This window comes from Coenobita brevimanus, chromosome 6 (genome assembly GCF_032717465.1).
Source record: "Coenobita brevimanus isolate Jiangsu-jjx chromosome 6, ASM3271746v2, whole genome shotgun sequence".
NCBI classification, from domain to species: domain Eukaryota; kingdom Metazoa; phylum Arthropoda; class Malacostraca; order Decapoda; family Coenobitidae; genus Coenobita; species Coenobita brevimanus.
The window spans coordinates 28,643,462-28,660,393 of record NC_136959.1 but is presented as its reverse complement, the minus strand read 5'-3'; the positions used below and the strand labels follow the sequence as shown (position 1 = coordinate 28,660,393).

The window sequence follows — 16,932 nt, the reverse complement described above, 5'->3', positions numbered from 1 at the left end:
ATTTTCAATCTATTATCATCTTATATAGGTCACATTAAAATTCTTATGTCGACTAGCCGGCTAGGATGAGAGTAAAGGTTAATAAAGTGAGCTGTAATTTTTAGAAGTCTGCTTACCACCTCCCAAGCCTACCTCTGCACTCCCAGTCTGTCTTACCACCCACAGCCTGCCTCGCCACCCCCAACCTGCCTTACCACCCCCAGCCTGCCTCATCACCGCCAGTCTGCCTCACCACCCCAGTCTGCCTCACCACTCCCAGCCTGCCTCACCACCCCATCGTGCCTCACCACCCCCAGCCTGCCTCATCACCCCAGCCTGCCTCACCATCCCCAACCTGCCTCACCACCCCCAGCCTGCTTCACCAACCCAGCCTGCCTCACCACTCCAGCCTTCCTCACCACCCCCAGCCTGCCTCACCACCCCCAGCCTTCCTCACCACACCATCCTGCCTCACTACCCCAACCTGCCTCACTACCCCAACCTGCCTCACCACCCCCACCTGCCTCACCACCCCCACCTGCCTCACCACCCCATCCTGCCTCACCACCCCCAGCCTTCCTTACCACCCCATCCTGCCTCATTACCCCCACCTGCCTCACCACTCCATCCTGCCACACCATCGCCAACCTGCCTTGCCTGCCTCACCACCCCCATCCTGTCTCAACACTCCATCCTGTCTCACCACCCCATCCTGCCTCACCACCCCATCCTGCCTCGCCATCGCCAACCAGCCTCGCCTGCCTCACCACCCCCAGTCTTCCCAAATGCATACCGGTAAATGATCTACAGAAAAACAGAACGTGTGCTCAAAGATCGAAGGGGTTGTTTGACGCTTTTCATTTACTCCTGTGTGGGGCAGGGCAGGGCAGGGCAGGGCAGGGCAAGGCAAGGCAGGACAGGACAGGATAGGGCAGGGCAAGGCAAGGCAGGGCAGGGCAGGGCAGGGCGGGGTATGACATTGTAAGGCAAGCTAAATGACGGTAGAGCAAGTTGAGGCAAGGCAGGGAAGGGCAGAATGGGACAGGGTAAGGTGGAGTAGAGTGGGACAAGGTAGGACAGAAGAGGGAACGGCATTGCAAGGTGGGGGTGCGTGGGGCAGGGCAGTATGGAGTACGGCAGGATGGGGCAGGGCAAAGAAGAGTAGGGTGGAGGGTGACAGAAAAGGGTGAGGCAGGACAGTGTGGGTCAGGGCAGGGTGAGGCAGCGTAGGGAACGTCAAGGTAGAGTGCAGTAGGACAGAGAAGGGTGGGACAGCGTAGGGCGGGACAAGGTAAGGTGGAGTAGGACAGAGAAGGGTGAGGCAGGGCAGAGTGAAGTAGCGTAGGACACATCAAGGTACGCTGGAGTAGGATAGAGAAGGGTGGGGCAGTTTTTGATGAGGCAGCAGCGCAGGGCGGGGCAAGGTAGGGTGGGACAAAATGGGACTGTGTATGACAGTGTAGGGTAGGGCAGAGCAAAGCAGGGTAGAAAAGGTTGGGGCAGGGCAGGGTAGAGTGGACAGGGTGAGAGATGCACAGGGCAGGGTGTGGCAGGGAGGAGCAAGTAGGAGATGCCATGGCAGGGCAGGACAGGTCATAGTGTGGTGCAGCAGGGAAGGGCAGGGCAAGGTATGGCAGGGCATGGCAGGGCAGAACAGGGTCCAGATATAACCTCCACGACAAAACAAAGGAAAACAGTTGGGGACATTCAGGCTCTCTCTCTCTCTCTCTCTCTCATAACCTCCAGGACAAAACAAAGGATAGCAGTTGGGGACATTCAGTCTCTCTCTCTCTCTCTCTCTCTCTCTCTCTCTCTCTCTCTCTCTCTCTCTCTCTCCAGTACCTGTACACCAGGAAGTATACTGAATCTAGGCTCTCTTGTATATTGTTGCTGGATGTATTTTCTGTGTGTGAATTCGTGTACTTACATTAAAAATCAGTTACATACCACTAACACAACAGAAATACATCAAAGTTACATACAAATTCGTTGTAAATAAAGGCTGTTGAGTGTCTGTTGAATGTACAGTATATTCTGAATAGATTTGTATGAGGAGTGTTATTCGTTCTTAATTACAGAAATAACTGACTGAAACATTTTTTTTTGTAGCTCATCATGTCAACAATTTACAATGCTTGTTGAAAAACAATGTCTATCAACGGAATTAGGCTTCTTTGTCCATTGACGTAGTAAATTTTTTATTCTAATTATCACCAGACGAGTCTATACATTTTTGGAAAGACTTGTCGAACTACAGCAATCCAGTGGTAGTCTGGAAAATATACTCGTATTTATATACGTGGCTATCCACACACCATCAACAGTGGCACAACCAGTATATTGTAATTTTCCACTATAACTGAATAGCCTGTATCAATCTTGCCCCCTCTGACCTATTGCTTAGTGAAATAGTAATCCATCGTAGCTCACCGTTTTCTTAGGTGTCATACCTACAGCACAGCTGGTATCCTGCCTGCAGTTTCCTGTCATTCAATCTACACGTTGTCGTTCTGTTTCTTTTACTATCCATATTTACCTGCATCTTGAGAGTACCTTAATCGTGTTGATTGTTTTGCCCTCCTTCGTCCATTGTCTTTAACCTGAACTACCTTCTTTGACCCCCTCCCCTTCTCCCATGAAAAGGTCTACTTTACATGATAAGGACAGAAACTTCCAGCACAAAAATATAATTTTTATAATGCAGTGCACGCGGGAGAGGGGGTTCTGCATCACTTTTAGCAATAGCCAGTCTTTCTCCCTATTTGGCAGACGCACCGCACACACACACACACACACACACACACACACACACATACATATATATATATATATATATATATATATATATATATATATATATATATATATATATATATATATATCAATCATTTCCTGTGGCACCCTCGGGGATGCATAGGGCCTCGATGAACTCACACACCACCACATCCTATCTTGTGCTAATTCCTCAAGATCTCCCCAACACTCATCTCCAGCTTCCCGTCTCATTGTCCTCACCCACGTCTCTTTTGGCCTTCCTCTACCTCTCCTACCAAGTGCCACCCACCCTGGTGTACCTCGCAATCATTCCCTGTCTCCTATACACATGTCCTAGCCACTTCCATCGTGAGAATCTAACATATTCATCGATCGGCTGCACTCCCGTTATTTCTCTAATTCTACCATTTGGTATCCTTTTCCCACCACTTAACTCCTAATATTCTTCTAAGTGCTTTATTTTCAAACACCAAGAATTTATTTTCCATAGTCACTGTGCTGTACCAAGACTCGTGTCCATAAATTAAGATACTCCTAACCACACCTTATAAATTTTGATTTTTGTATGCACAGAGAAATTGTTATTATTCCAAATATTTTTAAGTACTCCCATTGCCTGATTAGCCTTCTTTAACCTTTCCTGGAATTCAAAGTTCAAAGAACCATCCTTGGCTAAATAAGTACCTAAATATTTAAACCTATCAACTTGCTTTACAACCATACCTTCAATTACACATTCCTGCGCATTTTCCATATTCATATTGATTATTTCAGTTTTTCCACAATTAATAACCAAACCCACCTTGCGACCTTCACTCACCAAACAGTCCAACACTCCCTGCATCTCTTCTGGCCCATCACAAATCAAAACTATATCATCTGCATAATCTAAATCCAAAAGTTTCCTGTTCTCTCTCCCAAAAGTATACCTGCACCGGTTTCTGTTCCAACGCGTTTCATAATGTAATCAATGACCAATATAAATAGTAAAGGCGATAGAACACCACCTTGAATTACTCCGGACTTGACTTCAAACGAATCACTAAGACAACCATCAACCATCACTTTACAAAATGTGTCCTCATGCATGTTCATAATGACCCTCACAAACTCCTCTGGTATTCCATAATGTCTCATGATCTTCCCCATAGTCTCTCTCGAAACACTATCAAAAGCCTTTTCATAATCAACAAAACAAAGACTTAACGGTACTCTCATTTCATTAACTTGCTGCATCAAATGCCTAACTATAAAGATCTGATCATTGCAACCACGTCCCTTTCTAAAACTAGCCTGTTCATCCCTCAGAATACCCTATATATATATATATATATATATATATATATATATATACACACACACAAAGGAAGGACAGATCGAGAGAGCTGAGGGTATTACCAGCTTGAACATCACTTGCAGTGCAAATCTATTTCAGTCTGACACGAGCAGGGGAATGCTGTGTGTGTGTGTGTGTGTGTGTGTGTGTGTGTGTACGTTACATCAAAGTTTAGGAGGAAGACAAACATTTCGAGAGAGTGAAACAGCACAACACACACACACACACACACACACACACACACACACACACACACACACACACACACACACACACACACACACGCGCACACACACACACACACACACACACACACACACACACACACACACACATACACACACACACACACACACACACACACACACACACACATACACACACGAACAGCAAAGGCAAACTCACGCAAGAGAAAACTACTTGCTTTCAGTGTTAAGTTAGGGAAGGTAAACAGGTTGACAAAGTTAAATGAATGAAACTAGATTCTACTTGCAAATTGGGTCAAACTCATCCAGAGAGAGAGAGAAAGAGAGAAGAGAGAGAGAGAGAGCAAATCGCTGACCAGCCACTGAATAGAATCGGGCTGAGAGCTCTGGTGTACTTTTATTCCACAGGTAAACGCTGACTGATGCAAATAAATACTCTCTCTCTCTCTCTCTCTCTCTCTCTCTCTCTCTCTCTCTTTCTCGTATATGAAGTGCTGAGGTTCTCTTCAAAAGCGTTTTAGCCACCTTTGAACAGACGAAGCAACACCATCTAAGTTACTACGCATTATATTAATAAAACTCGTCATGCAAACTGTTGGCGGTCTACCATCCACTCACATGATGTACTGCAACTTTCAGATGACTAATGATCGACTAGACAACTGGTACTTGTTATTCCAGCACCAACTACGTTATTTTTTTAGAGGCACACGTGGAGTTAAATAGAGAGACAGTTGACAAATGAGGAAGTGGAAGAGCGTTTGTTGTTGATATGGATGCAATGGAAAGAATTTGATGAATTACCTTCAGATGTATTGAATATTTCCTTTTTACCAAAGACGTAAAGAGGAGGGGAAAACAAATTATTAAAAAATCCATACACCAGATTATAGGTGTCCTCCATTCATAAAAAAATCTGTATAAGTTTGACTTGAACTGCTGTTGGCTGAAGTTTGGGGGAAAACTAATCTGAGGATGCGAGTTCCAAAGAGAAGCAGTTCTGCTAGGCAGAAGTGTTGGAATATGGCAGTGTGACAGTCCAGTCATGAACGCTACTAGATGCCCGTGTAGCACGGGAGATGATGTGGAAAGGTGTCACAATGGATGCAACTTCGTCTGAGCATTTGCCATAAAACTATTAGTAAAATTATGCAAGGGAAGCAATACTTCATCTTACTTGTAGGGGAGGTAGTTCATTTGTAATTGCTAGATTACTAAAAATTTTACAGCTTTGTTCTGAATTTTGTCCAGTTGCTTTAATGCAACCTTTCCACACAGGGGTGAGCAATATTCCAGCTGAGAGCTCACTTTATTCTTGCAGATTATGGCCAACTGCTCGTCAGTGAAGAAGTTACGGATTTTATACAATAAACCAAGTTTCTTTGAAGCAGTTTTAGCAAGTGATCTTATACGAGAGGTTCAACCTAGGGTATTGTTAAGTGAAACACCGAGAATTTCTGTACTAATAGATACAGGAGTACTGGTTGCATTGAAGGTAATATAGGGATTAGGCAATATCTGTCTATTAGCAAAGTGTATAAAATCTGGTTTTCCTGGCACTGAATGAGACAATGTTATTTTATCCCCATTCAGTTATCTTAGATAGTCTTGATTTATGGAGATTGCTGTACTGCATTGGTAGTTAGAAATATTTGTGAATGGGTGTTTAAGTGTAAAGGAACTGTGAAGTGTTGAGTCATCTGCATATAAGTGAACGGGGTTATGGATGACAGACAACAGATCATTAATAATAATTAGGAATAGGGTCGGAGCCAGGACTGATCTTTGTGGCACGCCGGCATTAACTGAGTGGAAATTGGAATACACAACATCAGCATTTATCTCTCTTTGCTGGCATATGAGGAAATCATTGGTTCAGATGATGGGCTGTGGCAAGGGAGTTTGGATAGCAGGGAACGGTGCCACACTTTTTTCTGAAAGAATGTGGAGAGAATGTAAGTTGAGAGTTTGACTAGGGAAGTGCATGTGAGTGAGGTGGTGTGAGGGAGGGAAAGGGAAGACTGAAGAAGAGAATGAAGGCTGAGATAGGGAGCTTTGTGAGTGATGGGGACGTGTGCTGCAGTGAGGGTAGTCTGGTGGCAGAGGGCAGAATGATTTGGATGCGATTCGTTTGTGGTTACCTCTTCCAGGACTAACACGTCCGGTCGTGGATAGGTAGATATATAAACAGAGGCTTACTACATTGTGTGATATCCATATTGTCAGTTGGACGCCTTGCGGCCCAGTGTATTAAGGCCCTAAAACTAGCTGGGGTACTTAAGCTTTTGCGTTCGAGGGCTGGTTGGGGTAAAATGCTCACCTGGTGCCACGCATATCATAGCTCGTGGATACTCTTTGCATTCCTGACATCACGTGTACTTGTTTCACTCTATCTGAATTACCAAATTATTTGAATGCTGATCCGCTGAGTTTGACGTTTTTGAGCTAGGTACGAGTAAGTAGGATCCTTTGTACACATGATATTTCCAAAAGAAATTTGCAGAAGTCTGTCCGGTTGACTGTGTCTAAAGCTTTCGTCTGGTCAGTGAGCACAAGGTCCATTTCTTTTGAGCTTGCCTTCGAAGGAAAAGCACGTCCAATTTTGATCTGTTGCCACGAAATTCACATTGAGGTGCAGGATCAACCTTGTCTTCGAATTTATAGATCCTCTCCATCAACACTCACGCAAACACTTTCCCAGAAACTCTTGAGACTTATATTCCCATGTGTATATAACACACTTGTCGATCACATTTACCTGAGTACAGAGTTATGAGGTTTGCATCGTGCATGTTCTGTAGCACAGTTACTTCCCCCCTACACTTTATAAGGAGTCTGTACACTCGGTCACAAAAGTATCGGTGCACAACATCCGTGAAACATTTGGGACCACAGAACGAAGGTCACTGAAATATTAGTATCCGACCTACCACACGTTGGTAGCCCTGATGTCGGGAGGTGTTATATATCGCCAACTAGCAATATCCTTTTGCAAACATATACTGTAGCAAATGTAATGTTTATATAGACAGACACTGATGATACACAATGAGACGTTGGTAATGTCAGCAGTTGTTCGAATCTTTTCGGTAGGCATCGCACCCCCTGTGCACCGATACTTTTTTGATCGAGTGTACATGTGAGAAAGTGATCACATTTTTTTTTCCCTTCAGGCATTTCAGTACTTCAGCTGGGATGCCATCATTCCCAGGAGCCATGATTTGGATGGCAAGATTATGCGACTGTAGACTGATTCAGAGGAACAAACGCATAATGTGTACACAGAACAGGTGGCAAGGGCAGCACTGAGGACGTGGGAGTTTAGTGCATTGTTAGAGGGCCACAGTTGAAAGTACAAAGGCAAAGAACGATTGACACGTGAGTACAAAGGTAACCCATCACTTCACAGTTATGATGCAATTTTTTTTCTGACAAAGAACGTAATAAATGCTGCTCACTGTAACACTCACACCCAACCATTGCTCAAAGGATCGAACATTCGACTTTTCCCTGTGACGTTGACGCTGGGCAGGTTGTTGTTAAAACTGAATTATTTTATCACTGTCTGATCCTCAGCTCTCCCACGAAGTCTGATCCAAATCTGATGAAAACTGTTCGAGTTGACTTTACCATGTGAGTTTGACCTCTGACCTATTGTTCTGAAATCTAATCTGATAATTCTTGTCTGACCCTTAACACTTCCAACAAGTTCGGTTCACATCGAATAAATCCTGTTTTAGTTAAACTATCGAACGTTTGACACCGACCTGTGGCACTGCCCTTAGATTGTTTACTTTCAAAATGGAATCACTTCGTTCTTGAAATACTTCCAGCCCTCCCACCATGTGGTTAAAATCCGATCAAGACTGTTTCAGTCGACCTTTGCTGTGTGACCTTGTTTTTTGAACCTACTGTCTTAAACCCCTTTGAAGATCCCTCAACACTTCCACCAAGTTTTGTTTGAATCAGATAAAACCGTTTGAGTTATTTTGCTAAGACACTAACAGAATGACACACACAATGTCGGGTAAAACAATACTCCTCACCGCTTTCAGGGAGAGTGGATGTAATTACCCTGATGTTCTATCCACTCATACACTGTTGATTCCACCTTCACTTTCCATTCGCTTCTCGCAGTGTTCATCTCAGGAGTTACATCAACAAACAAGGGATGAGGCTATGGCAATCCTAATGTCTGACTTGGCTTGCATCTCTGATTGAGGTACAACTAATCTTGTTGCTTTTAATGCAACAAAAACCCAGTTTTTACAGTTTTCGACCCGTCAAAGTCTTCTTTACGACTATCCTCCAATTGTTAACAATATCCAACTCAATCCTGTATCACTCCTGAACATACTTGGGGTTTCATTCTCTAGAGATTTATCTTGGAAAGTCCACATTAACTCTCATGTAAAATCTGCTTCCAAGAGATTAGGTGTGCTAAGCAGACTCCATGCCTTCTTCACTCCTACACAGTTGTTGACTTTATGCAGGGGTTTTATTTGCCCCTGTGCACAGCTCTTCTTAACAAGGAGGAGTCAAAGGATTTTCGTCTAACTCTCTTCCTCTTCCTGGCTCCCTTCAACCCGAGTCTCTTTGCCGCACTGTTGCATCTTTCTCTCTTTTCTTTTACTACTTCCAGAGGCCACTGCTCCTCTGAACTGTGTGACCTTGTATCCCTCTACCAAGTGCGGCTGTTGCATAGTGCACCTGTCTAGCATGCAAACTCTCATCCCATTTCTGTTCAACTGTCTAATGCAAAAGTGAACCATTACTCTCTCAATCCTTCATGCTCACAACAGCTTGCAGGCAACTCTGAAACTAACTTACTCTGTCTGTATTTCCTACTGCCTATGATCTCCAGTCTTTTAACGCAGTGTGTCCAGGCATCTCGAAATGAATGGATCTTGAATTTGGCTCTCGGTTATTGTTCTTTTCTTGGAAGGAACAATTCTGCTGGCTTTTGGCCTTTGTCTCCTTCTTCCTTTCATTTAAAAAAAGACCACAAGAAACATTTACGGGAAAAAAATATATATTTTTTTTTGTATCGATCACCTATATTGTGACTTTGAAATGAAGAGAGAGTTCATATTAGAAGTTCTAATGGATGATACAGCTGGCCAAAGTCCACTCACAACCACTCCTTTGCCGGTCAAAATACACACACCAAAACTACTATTGCATTAGCTCTGATTGGTCGTACATTATTCCCAACATCTTGATGACAAGGTTTCCTTACCGTGGTCACAGTCCCGGCTTATGACTGGGAAAGATCAAGGATATATGTAGGTCATTACTATACAAAATGATAGACCACTGATGGCACACTTCGCCAGGCTGTTGATGTATATACGCTGGTAACGTGAGAGTGCGTGTGTGCAAGGGGAGTAAGGAGGGCGCGGGCTGGGAGAGGATATACACAGCAAAAACTTGCCTTATACAGTTTGGTACCGATCACAGCACTCGGGAGGTGAAGAGAGTAGATTCTGTTCGTAGGACTGTGTTATACTTTATTCATTCGTGAAGTGAAAGTCACAATGGTCTTCGAAAACACTAAGAAATTTGAGGTTTAGAAAAACTGTCCTTTCGTGACTGTCTTTGGGTGTGGTCACAGTGATAACACGCTGTCTGGATCATTGCTGTATACCGTGTCAGTGCTGCTGAGTATAAAGTGGGAAATGGAAACCGTATTATGCAGATATATTTGTTGGTAAATGATTATGTAACAACTGCCAAGATTATTGAAACATGAAATAAACACATAAGTTGCAATGAGTCAGCAACTTGACAGTATGATGTATAGCACCCGAGAGCGCCCATGATTGTCGCTACTGCAACGTCAATACAGTATAGACTTCATGTTCTAAAGTAATCCTGTCTCCGCTTTTGAAACACCAGGAAACTGTCGCATTCTTGTTTTCTTCACAGTAATTTTAAACAGTATCGATGGCATCCTACAGCACCAGGAGACAACTGAAAGGTGTGAACACAAGGTAATGCGGCAGTTATCACAAGGCGGTCTTCTTCGCTACAATATCGGTGGCATCTCATAGTACAGGTGAGAAATGATTTGGTAGGTACGAAGATAGGTGGCAAGTAGGTATGTAGCACAGAGTTGGGTAGGTAGGTATGCAGTTAGCAGGGGGGTATGCAAGTAGGTAGGTGGGATAGCAGGCAAGGAAGGAGGTACGAAGTAGTAAGGAGATAGGTAGTCAAGAAGGTAGGGTGAGAAGTGGGTAGGTAAGTAGGTCGGAAGTGTGATGGGAAGGTAGGTAGATAGGTAAACAGGTAGGTTAGTACGTTGCCAGAGACATAGGTATGGAAGTAGGTTAGCAAGGAGGAAAGTAATTAGGTAGGTGGGCAGGAAGGAAAGAAGGAAGGCAGCTAGGTAAGTAGACAGGAAGGTACGTAAGTAGGCAGGCGGGGTGGACCGAAGGTAGGTAGGAAGGAAGTGAGGTAGATAGACAGGAAGTTGTCAAGGAGATAATTATGTAGGTTGGAATGTGAGCAAGGTTGGAAAAAACCACAGACTATTTTTTTTTTTAATCGATTGTTTTATTTAAATCATATATTTTTTAAAAATCTTTAATTTTTTTCCCCAACTCTATTTGTGCCATTGGGAATTCTGTCATAATAGTACCATACTGGGTCTTTTTTCCTCCCACTTGCTGTAATGCGTCCATGAGGCATGATTTATATATCACTGTTCAAATAAACAGACTTACAAAATTGAAAATAATAATATGAATGGGAAGTGGGAGTAAGGCAGTGCACCACAGGCTAACACTTCTTGGTATAGGGTAGGTTACTCATACTGTCAGTGACTGAAGAAAGTTGCCAACTTGTCTTTTATATTTTGTTAAATTAGGATCATAATCATTAGACTGAATCATGTTACTGTGTATTCAAAGAAGAGTTTAGTTCATATGTTAACAATGAGTATATATAAACACATTTATTGTTATTATCAAAGAGCCTTCTTTCCTCTGTTTTTTAATATCTGTCTTGTAACAAAAGGCAATCACTGGTGCAGAAAGAGTACAAGACAAGCAGACTCATGCATCTGTACAATACACATCCATCACATTCTCTGTCTTCTTCATGTTTACTGTATTTATATTATAAACAATCCATTTTGATTTAAATCATAATTATTTCACTCTGATTTACATTGATTGAAATCACGTGATTTAGATCATAACAACCCTGAATGTGAGTGGCAGGGACGTCAGTACACTGGAAGGTAGGTGGGCAGGGAAAGGCAACAAGTAGTGTAGACTGGAAGGTAGGCAGGAAATGAAAAGCAACAAGGAGTGTAGACTGGAAGGTAGGTGAGCAAGGAAAAGCAACAAGGAGTGAAGTTTATTTTTTGTGTGCTGAAGTACACTATTTAATTGCACCTTAATACCTCACAGTGAAAGGATAACATTGTAAGAGTGGTTCAAAACCTGAGATGAGTGCATAACAAACAAATCCCAGAGCAACTTTATTCCACTTCTTCACAACCTGTAAACCTATCTCTTAAAGTGAAGGAGATATAAAGGATATAAAGTTTCAAAAATAAGTAGGGTCAAACAAAACTTTGTCTCACCTAGCCTTGAACTGCTTTACTAAGAAACTGTCCACTACTTGTGCTGGTAGCCGATTCCGAATGTATACTACAGATATGTTTGGAAACTGTCTAATGAATCATGGTGGCATTGCTTCAGGTCAAGCTTTCGACCATAATTTTTCATGGAGTTGGTGTTTAAACCAGACATGTGCTGGTAGTCAATGCATATTTTTTTTTAATCTACGAGGGATTTTGAAAACCCCACTTAACTGTCCATGCCAACGCCTAGTCTCTAGCGAAAACAGTCCCATGTACACTACCTCCAAAAAGTTTCGCGCAGGAGGGAGACGATGATATCCTTAATGAACACTAAAGCTCGCGATGTTCAAAGAATATTAATCAATTGTCATTTGAATATTAATATGACAACAACATTGGCTACGAAGAGTCACGAGAGTGCGGTATAAAGCAAAGTCAGGAAGGCAAATTTACCAACGTGGCGAGTGATCATTGGACATTTTGCAAAAGCCATCGTCTGTGGTGAAAGACTGCCTCGCATGAAGTGTGCGCCATTCTTTTTGAAGCAATTGTACCTGATGGATGGGACCAGTTTAGTAGCCTGAGACTGGATTCCCTCAAGCCTTGCAATACCATTCTTCAAAGTCGGTGTCCAGAACTGCTATGCCTATTCCAGATGCGACCATACAAATGTGTTGTAGAGACAGTGTACCATTTTCATGTTTCTGTACATAAACTGCCCCTTTATATAACCTAGAATCCTCTGTATTTTCTCCTTTACTCCAATGCAAAGTTTGGAGAACTTAAGGTCAATTTTGATTAGCACACCTTGGTCTGTGTCCGAGTCAGTGCTCCCGATCTTACTTCCAAACAAGGAATAATTGGTTCTTGGATCTGCATGACTGATGTGGATCACTTTGCATCTGTCCTGCTAGAGAGGCATTTGTCACTGTTCAGATAACTTCCCTGCTTTAATAGGTCCTTATGTAGTTCTTCTATCCTCCCTCATGATAAGGAATTACCTCCTAGCTTTGCGTCGGCTGCAAATTTTGCATTCCAGCTGACGATGCGTACATGGCACTCCACTTGTTACTGATATCCAATAAGAGGTTGCCAGATTAGCTACCACTCTCTAGTTCCGGTCATAAAGCTAGTTCTCGGTTCATGCAGTTACTTGTTAGTTCTCCCGAAATTCCCAGCACATGAGTATTTGCCATCACCTTCTGTGAGGTACTTTATCAAATACCTTCTGGAGGTCCGAATGATCTACAGTTCTATCTGCAGCTGTACCTTCCAATGCCCTCCCTACCACAGATGGAAGGGTAATTGGACGGTGATTTGCTGGACAAAGGTGACCCCCCTTTCTTAAAAAAATTGGGTCACATTTGCTTCCTTTCAGTTTGATGGAACTTATCCAGTAGCCAGAGATCAAGTAGTACCCTGGTGAGAGGCCCCCCTAATCATTTATTTCCTCCAAGACCCTTGGAGGCAACTCGTCAGTACTTGGGAACTTAACGGCTTTTGATTTGCATAACCTTTCACACACCTCCGTTTTGGTACACCAAACTCTCTCTAAAGTCACATCCTCATGAACAATGTCTGACTCAGGGATTCCACCTGCCACTTCTCTAGTGACCATTTATTAGAAACTGAAATAAGAATGTCTGCTGTCTCATGAAAAGTTTCACAAAATCCTGTTTGCATGAAACGTTGGCACAATCTTGTTCCCAATTGGCTTTTTGATGTTTATATTAAAGCAAAATGACTCCTTGAAATTCTCCTCACTTAATGAGGGATGGTCTGAAGCTAGTCCCGAAGGCTGATGAAACAGGAGCTCCAGCTCTCCCAGTCGTTAGCTCTCCATCTACCAACAGGTGGTTTCTTTCCTCTTAGAATTGCAGCTGGGGGTATGCAAAACACATGTACTTCTGGTGCCACTGGCTTCCGTTATGACATAAATAATTCTGTTGTAAAGGACTGGCACTAAAAACAAGACGACATAGCTGACTAGTGCAATGTACAATAGCAACCAACGGCAGACCTTCCGATAGTCTTCCTTGTATCGCTTCACATCAGACTCGACATCAAACGTTTGAAGTGTGCTGAATTGTGATGCTAATTACTTCCAGTATCTGAGAATGAGTTAGAATCAGAAAAAAGTTGATGTTATTCTCACAGCATATATCATCACTGGGTTCCAGGTCAGAAAACTGATGTGAAACTGCAAATTCAGAAATAAATCACACCCACTTTAGTTTACAAAAAATGAAGCAAAACATCAATTTATAAAGCTCTTCTAAGTGACACAGTAGAAATAACTGAAGAACCCAGAAAGAAAAAGGCAAAATAACAATATCTTTCAATGTCTCACAAACGGTAGTCTACAGTTATAATAAAAACAACCAAGAGAAAGCAAGGATATAAAAACAGCCCCTAAAAATACAGTAACTGCCCAACAGCAACACTACAAAAAAAAAAAAACTACAAAAGATGAGAAGCCAAAATTTCAATTCCAAAATGAAATCTCAGCAGAAAAAGCTAAATCATTCTCGGCCTCCCAAAAGACATAAAAAACCTGCCTCTGCTAATTGAATCCAGCCTGAAAATTCTACACTTAATCAGAAGAATTAATTTACAGCCGGGTGCGTGTTTTAAAAAGGGGGATTTTGCTCTGTCTGTCTCTCTCTCTCTCTCTCTCTCTCTCTCTCTCTCTCTCTCTCTCTCTCTGGCCACCTCTAGACGGGCAGCCAAAGTTAAGTGTTTCCCTGAGGAATCCCTGCCACACACACACGTAATGAATGAAAAACCATCTTCTTTGTGTGTATGTGTGTGTGTGTGTGTGTGTGTGTGTGTGTGTGTGTGTGTGTGTTAACCTGACATGGGCAAAAAGTACATCAACTAAAAAAAATTTAACAGAGAGAGTAAGTGATGGAGGAACATCGCCGCAGTCATCTAAGGTGTAATTGGAGGAGAAAGCCTGAGCAAAGAGTTCTGCCTTTTCGGTAGGAAAAACAGCTACAGAGCCATCGGTGCGCAAATGATGAGGAAATGATGATGAAGTAAAGGTGTCAGAGAGGTTCTCAGTAAGGTGCCAGTGGGTAATTTTAGCAAAGTGTGAATGAAAAAAAAAAAATCGTATATTGCCAAGTGTTTCAGGTCCGGACTGTATGTATCATACACTTACTGGCTATTCAATCTGGATATATCTGTAAGCCACGCCCCCTTCCCCCCACGCCTAACAGTTACCGTAGAGCTGGCACGGCTGTATCACATACCATCTTACCACGGACCTTGTAAGATCTCGCGCGATATAAAAGCGTTTTAATACCTGCAGATCTGCAGTTATTTGTGCTACATAATTTTCCCTTACATCACTACACTCGTGAATGCTTGTCTAAGGACGTTAATTTCCGAAAGGTAATAGGAGGCTACAAAAATTAGGGCAAGAATAAGTAGAAGAATGGTTGAAAAATGTTTATACTATTTTTTACTTACCATTGATTTTTACAGCAACTATCGAATCAGTTCAAGAATAAAGTAAGAATTCTTTGAAAATTATCTTGATTACCATGGTCACTTCGAATTTTTTGGGAAATATGGCACAGCTCAGGTAGAGAATTTTTTTAATGCAAAGATTAGCCAGCGCAAGGACTTGTATGTTTGGGTAGTGTGCCATACCATCTCTCCCTCCTTTGTGTACCGCAAGGGTGGAATGGCCAAGGACTGAGGGTCACATGTGTTAAGCCATATTGCAATTTCTCTTTAATTCACCTTCTATAAATAACGTGTGCATTGTCTGGTGGAAAAAAAAAAAAAAACAGCAGCGATGGTTACCGGATTGACGCGGCGATTTATTTGGTATATTATTTTTTACCGGTCACTATACTGTGTTCCGTAATGCATCTTCCATGGAACTGTGAAATATTATGTGAATGGTTTAAGAAAGTGCCTACTGAAGATAAAATGTTTAGTGGATTACAAGTGATGGCTGTGTATTCAGGTGTGGCTGGTGACGGGAATGCTGAGGGGTTGTGAAAGCAGCTATTTACATTGCAAATATGAGAAAGAATAGTTGGTGTGGTGGTAATGTGGTGTAGCCTAGAGGGTATGTGGAGTGGTGGTAGTGTGGTAGAGAGTTGGTGGTAGTGTAGTGTAGAGCGGTGTGGTAGTGTGGTAGGGAAAGTAAGTGGTGAGGTAGTAGTGTGGTAGGGAGAGTAGGTGGTGTGGTGGCAGTGTGGCAGGGAGAGATGGTGGTGTGATGGCAGCGTGGCAGGGAGAGTAAGTGGTGTGGTAGTGTGGTAGAGAGAGTAGTTGGTGTGGTGGTGTATTATTAACAGGAAGGGGGTTGGAAAGTAATAATATACGTATCAGTCAGGGGAACAAAGGAGGGATGGTGCAAGATAACGAGATAACTATTACAATAATGAAAGGGGAGAGAGAAATAAAGATAAAACAAGAACATAATGATTTTATTTATGGCACATTTAATAAGGTGATTCAGACTCTACACAGATTGATTTAGACTGTGATTTACTTGTATTGTCATTTATGTATCTCAGTTTTTCTTTTTTTTCATTTGACAGTGACCTTTATCTCGATTTTGCTGATCAATGCCACTCGTAGTTTAATAGACAGAATCACTATCGCTATTAATTATCTTTATGAAGTAATTACATTGTGCCAAGGAAAATCTGCTTGTGAGAGAAATAACTCATTTTTATCATAGCTGGAATAAAAATCATAATACTGATGTTCCTCTTGTGTGTTATGTTTGCGAATTCCCTCGTTTCTTTCAGTAGAACTTTCATCAGCGCCTCGCCAACTCATTACCAGCAGCATAACAGCGTTGGGGAGGTGGCAGTCACGCTAACACTCATTAATTAGTTCCGCTCCCCCTCTCCGTCACCAAGCGTAATTTTGTAGTTCTGACGAAAATAGGAGTGAGAAAAGGACTAAAAAGAATGGTGAGTGTGTGTGTGTGTGTGTGTGTGTGTGTCCTTTTCCACATATTTCTTTATATTTCTCATCCATCAGAAATATTACATTCCTCTTTTACTTAACACTAT

The 16,932-nt window shown here is 42.4% G+C and overlaps 1 protein-coding gene across 1 annotated transcript in view; it reads left to right on the top strand.

Moving 5' to 3' along the window:
* Positions 1-10,242: 10,242 nt before the first annotated feature.
* Positions 10,243-16,932, top strand: part of LOC145400762 (uncharacterized) — a 66,126-nt gene continuing 59,436 nt past the window's right edge. The window contains exon 1 of the mRNA XM_080273202.1: positions 10,243-10,289. Coding sequence (XP_080129328.1) covers positions 10,243-10,289 — 47 coding nt within the window. The remainder of the gene's footprint in view (positions 10,290-16,932) is intronic.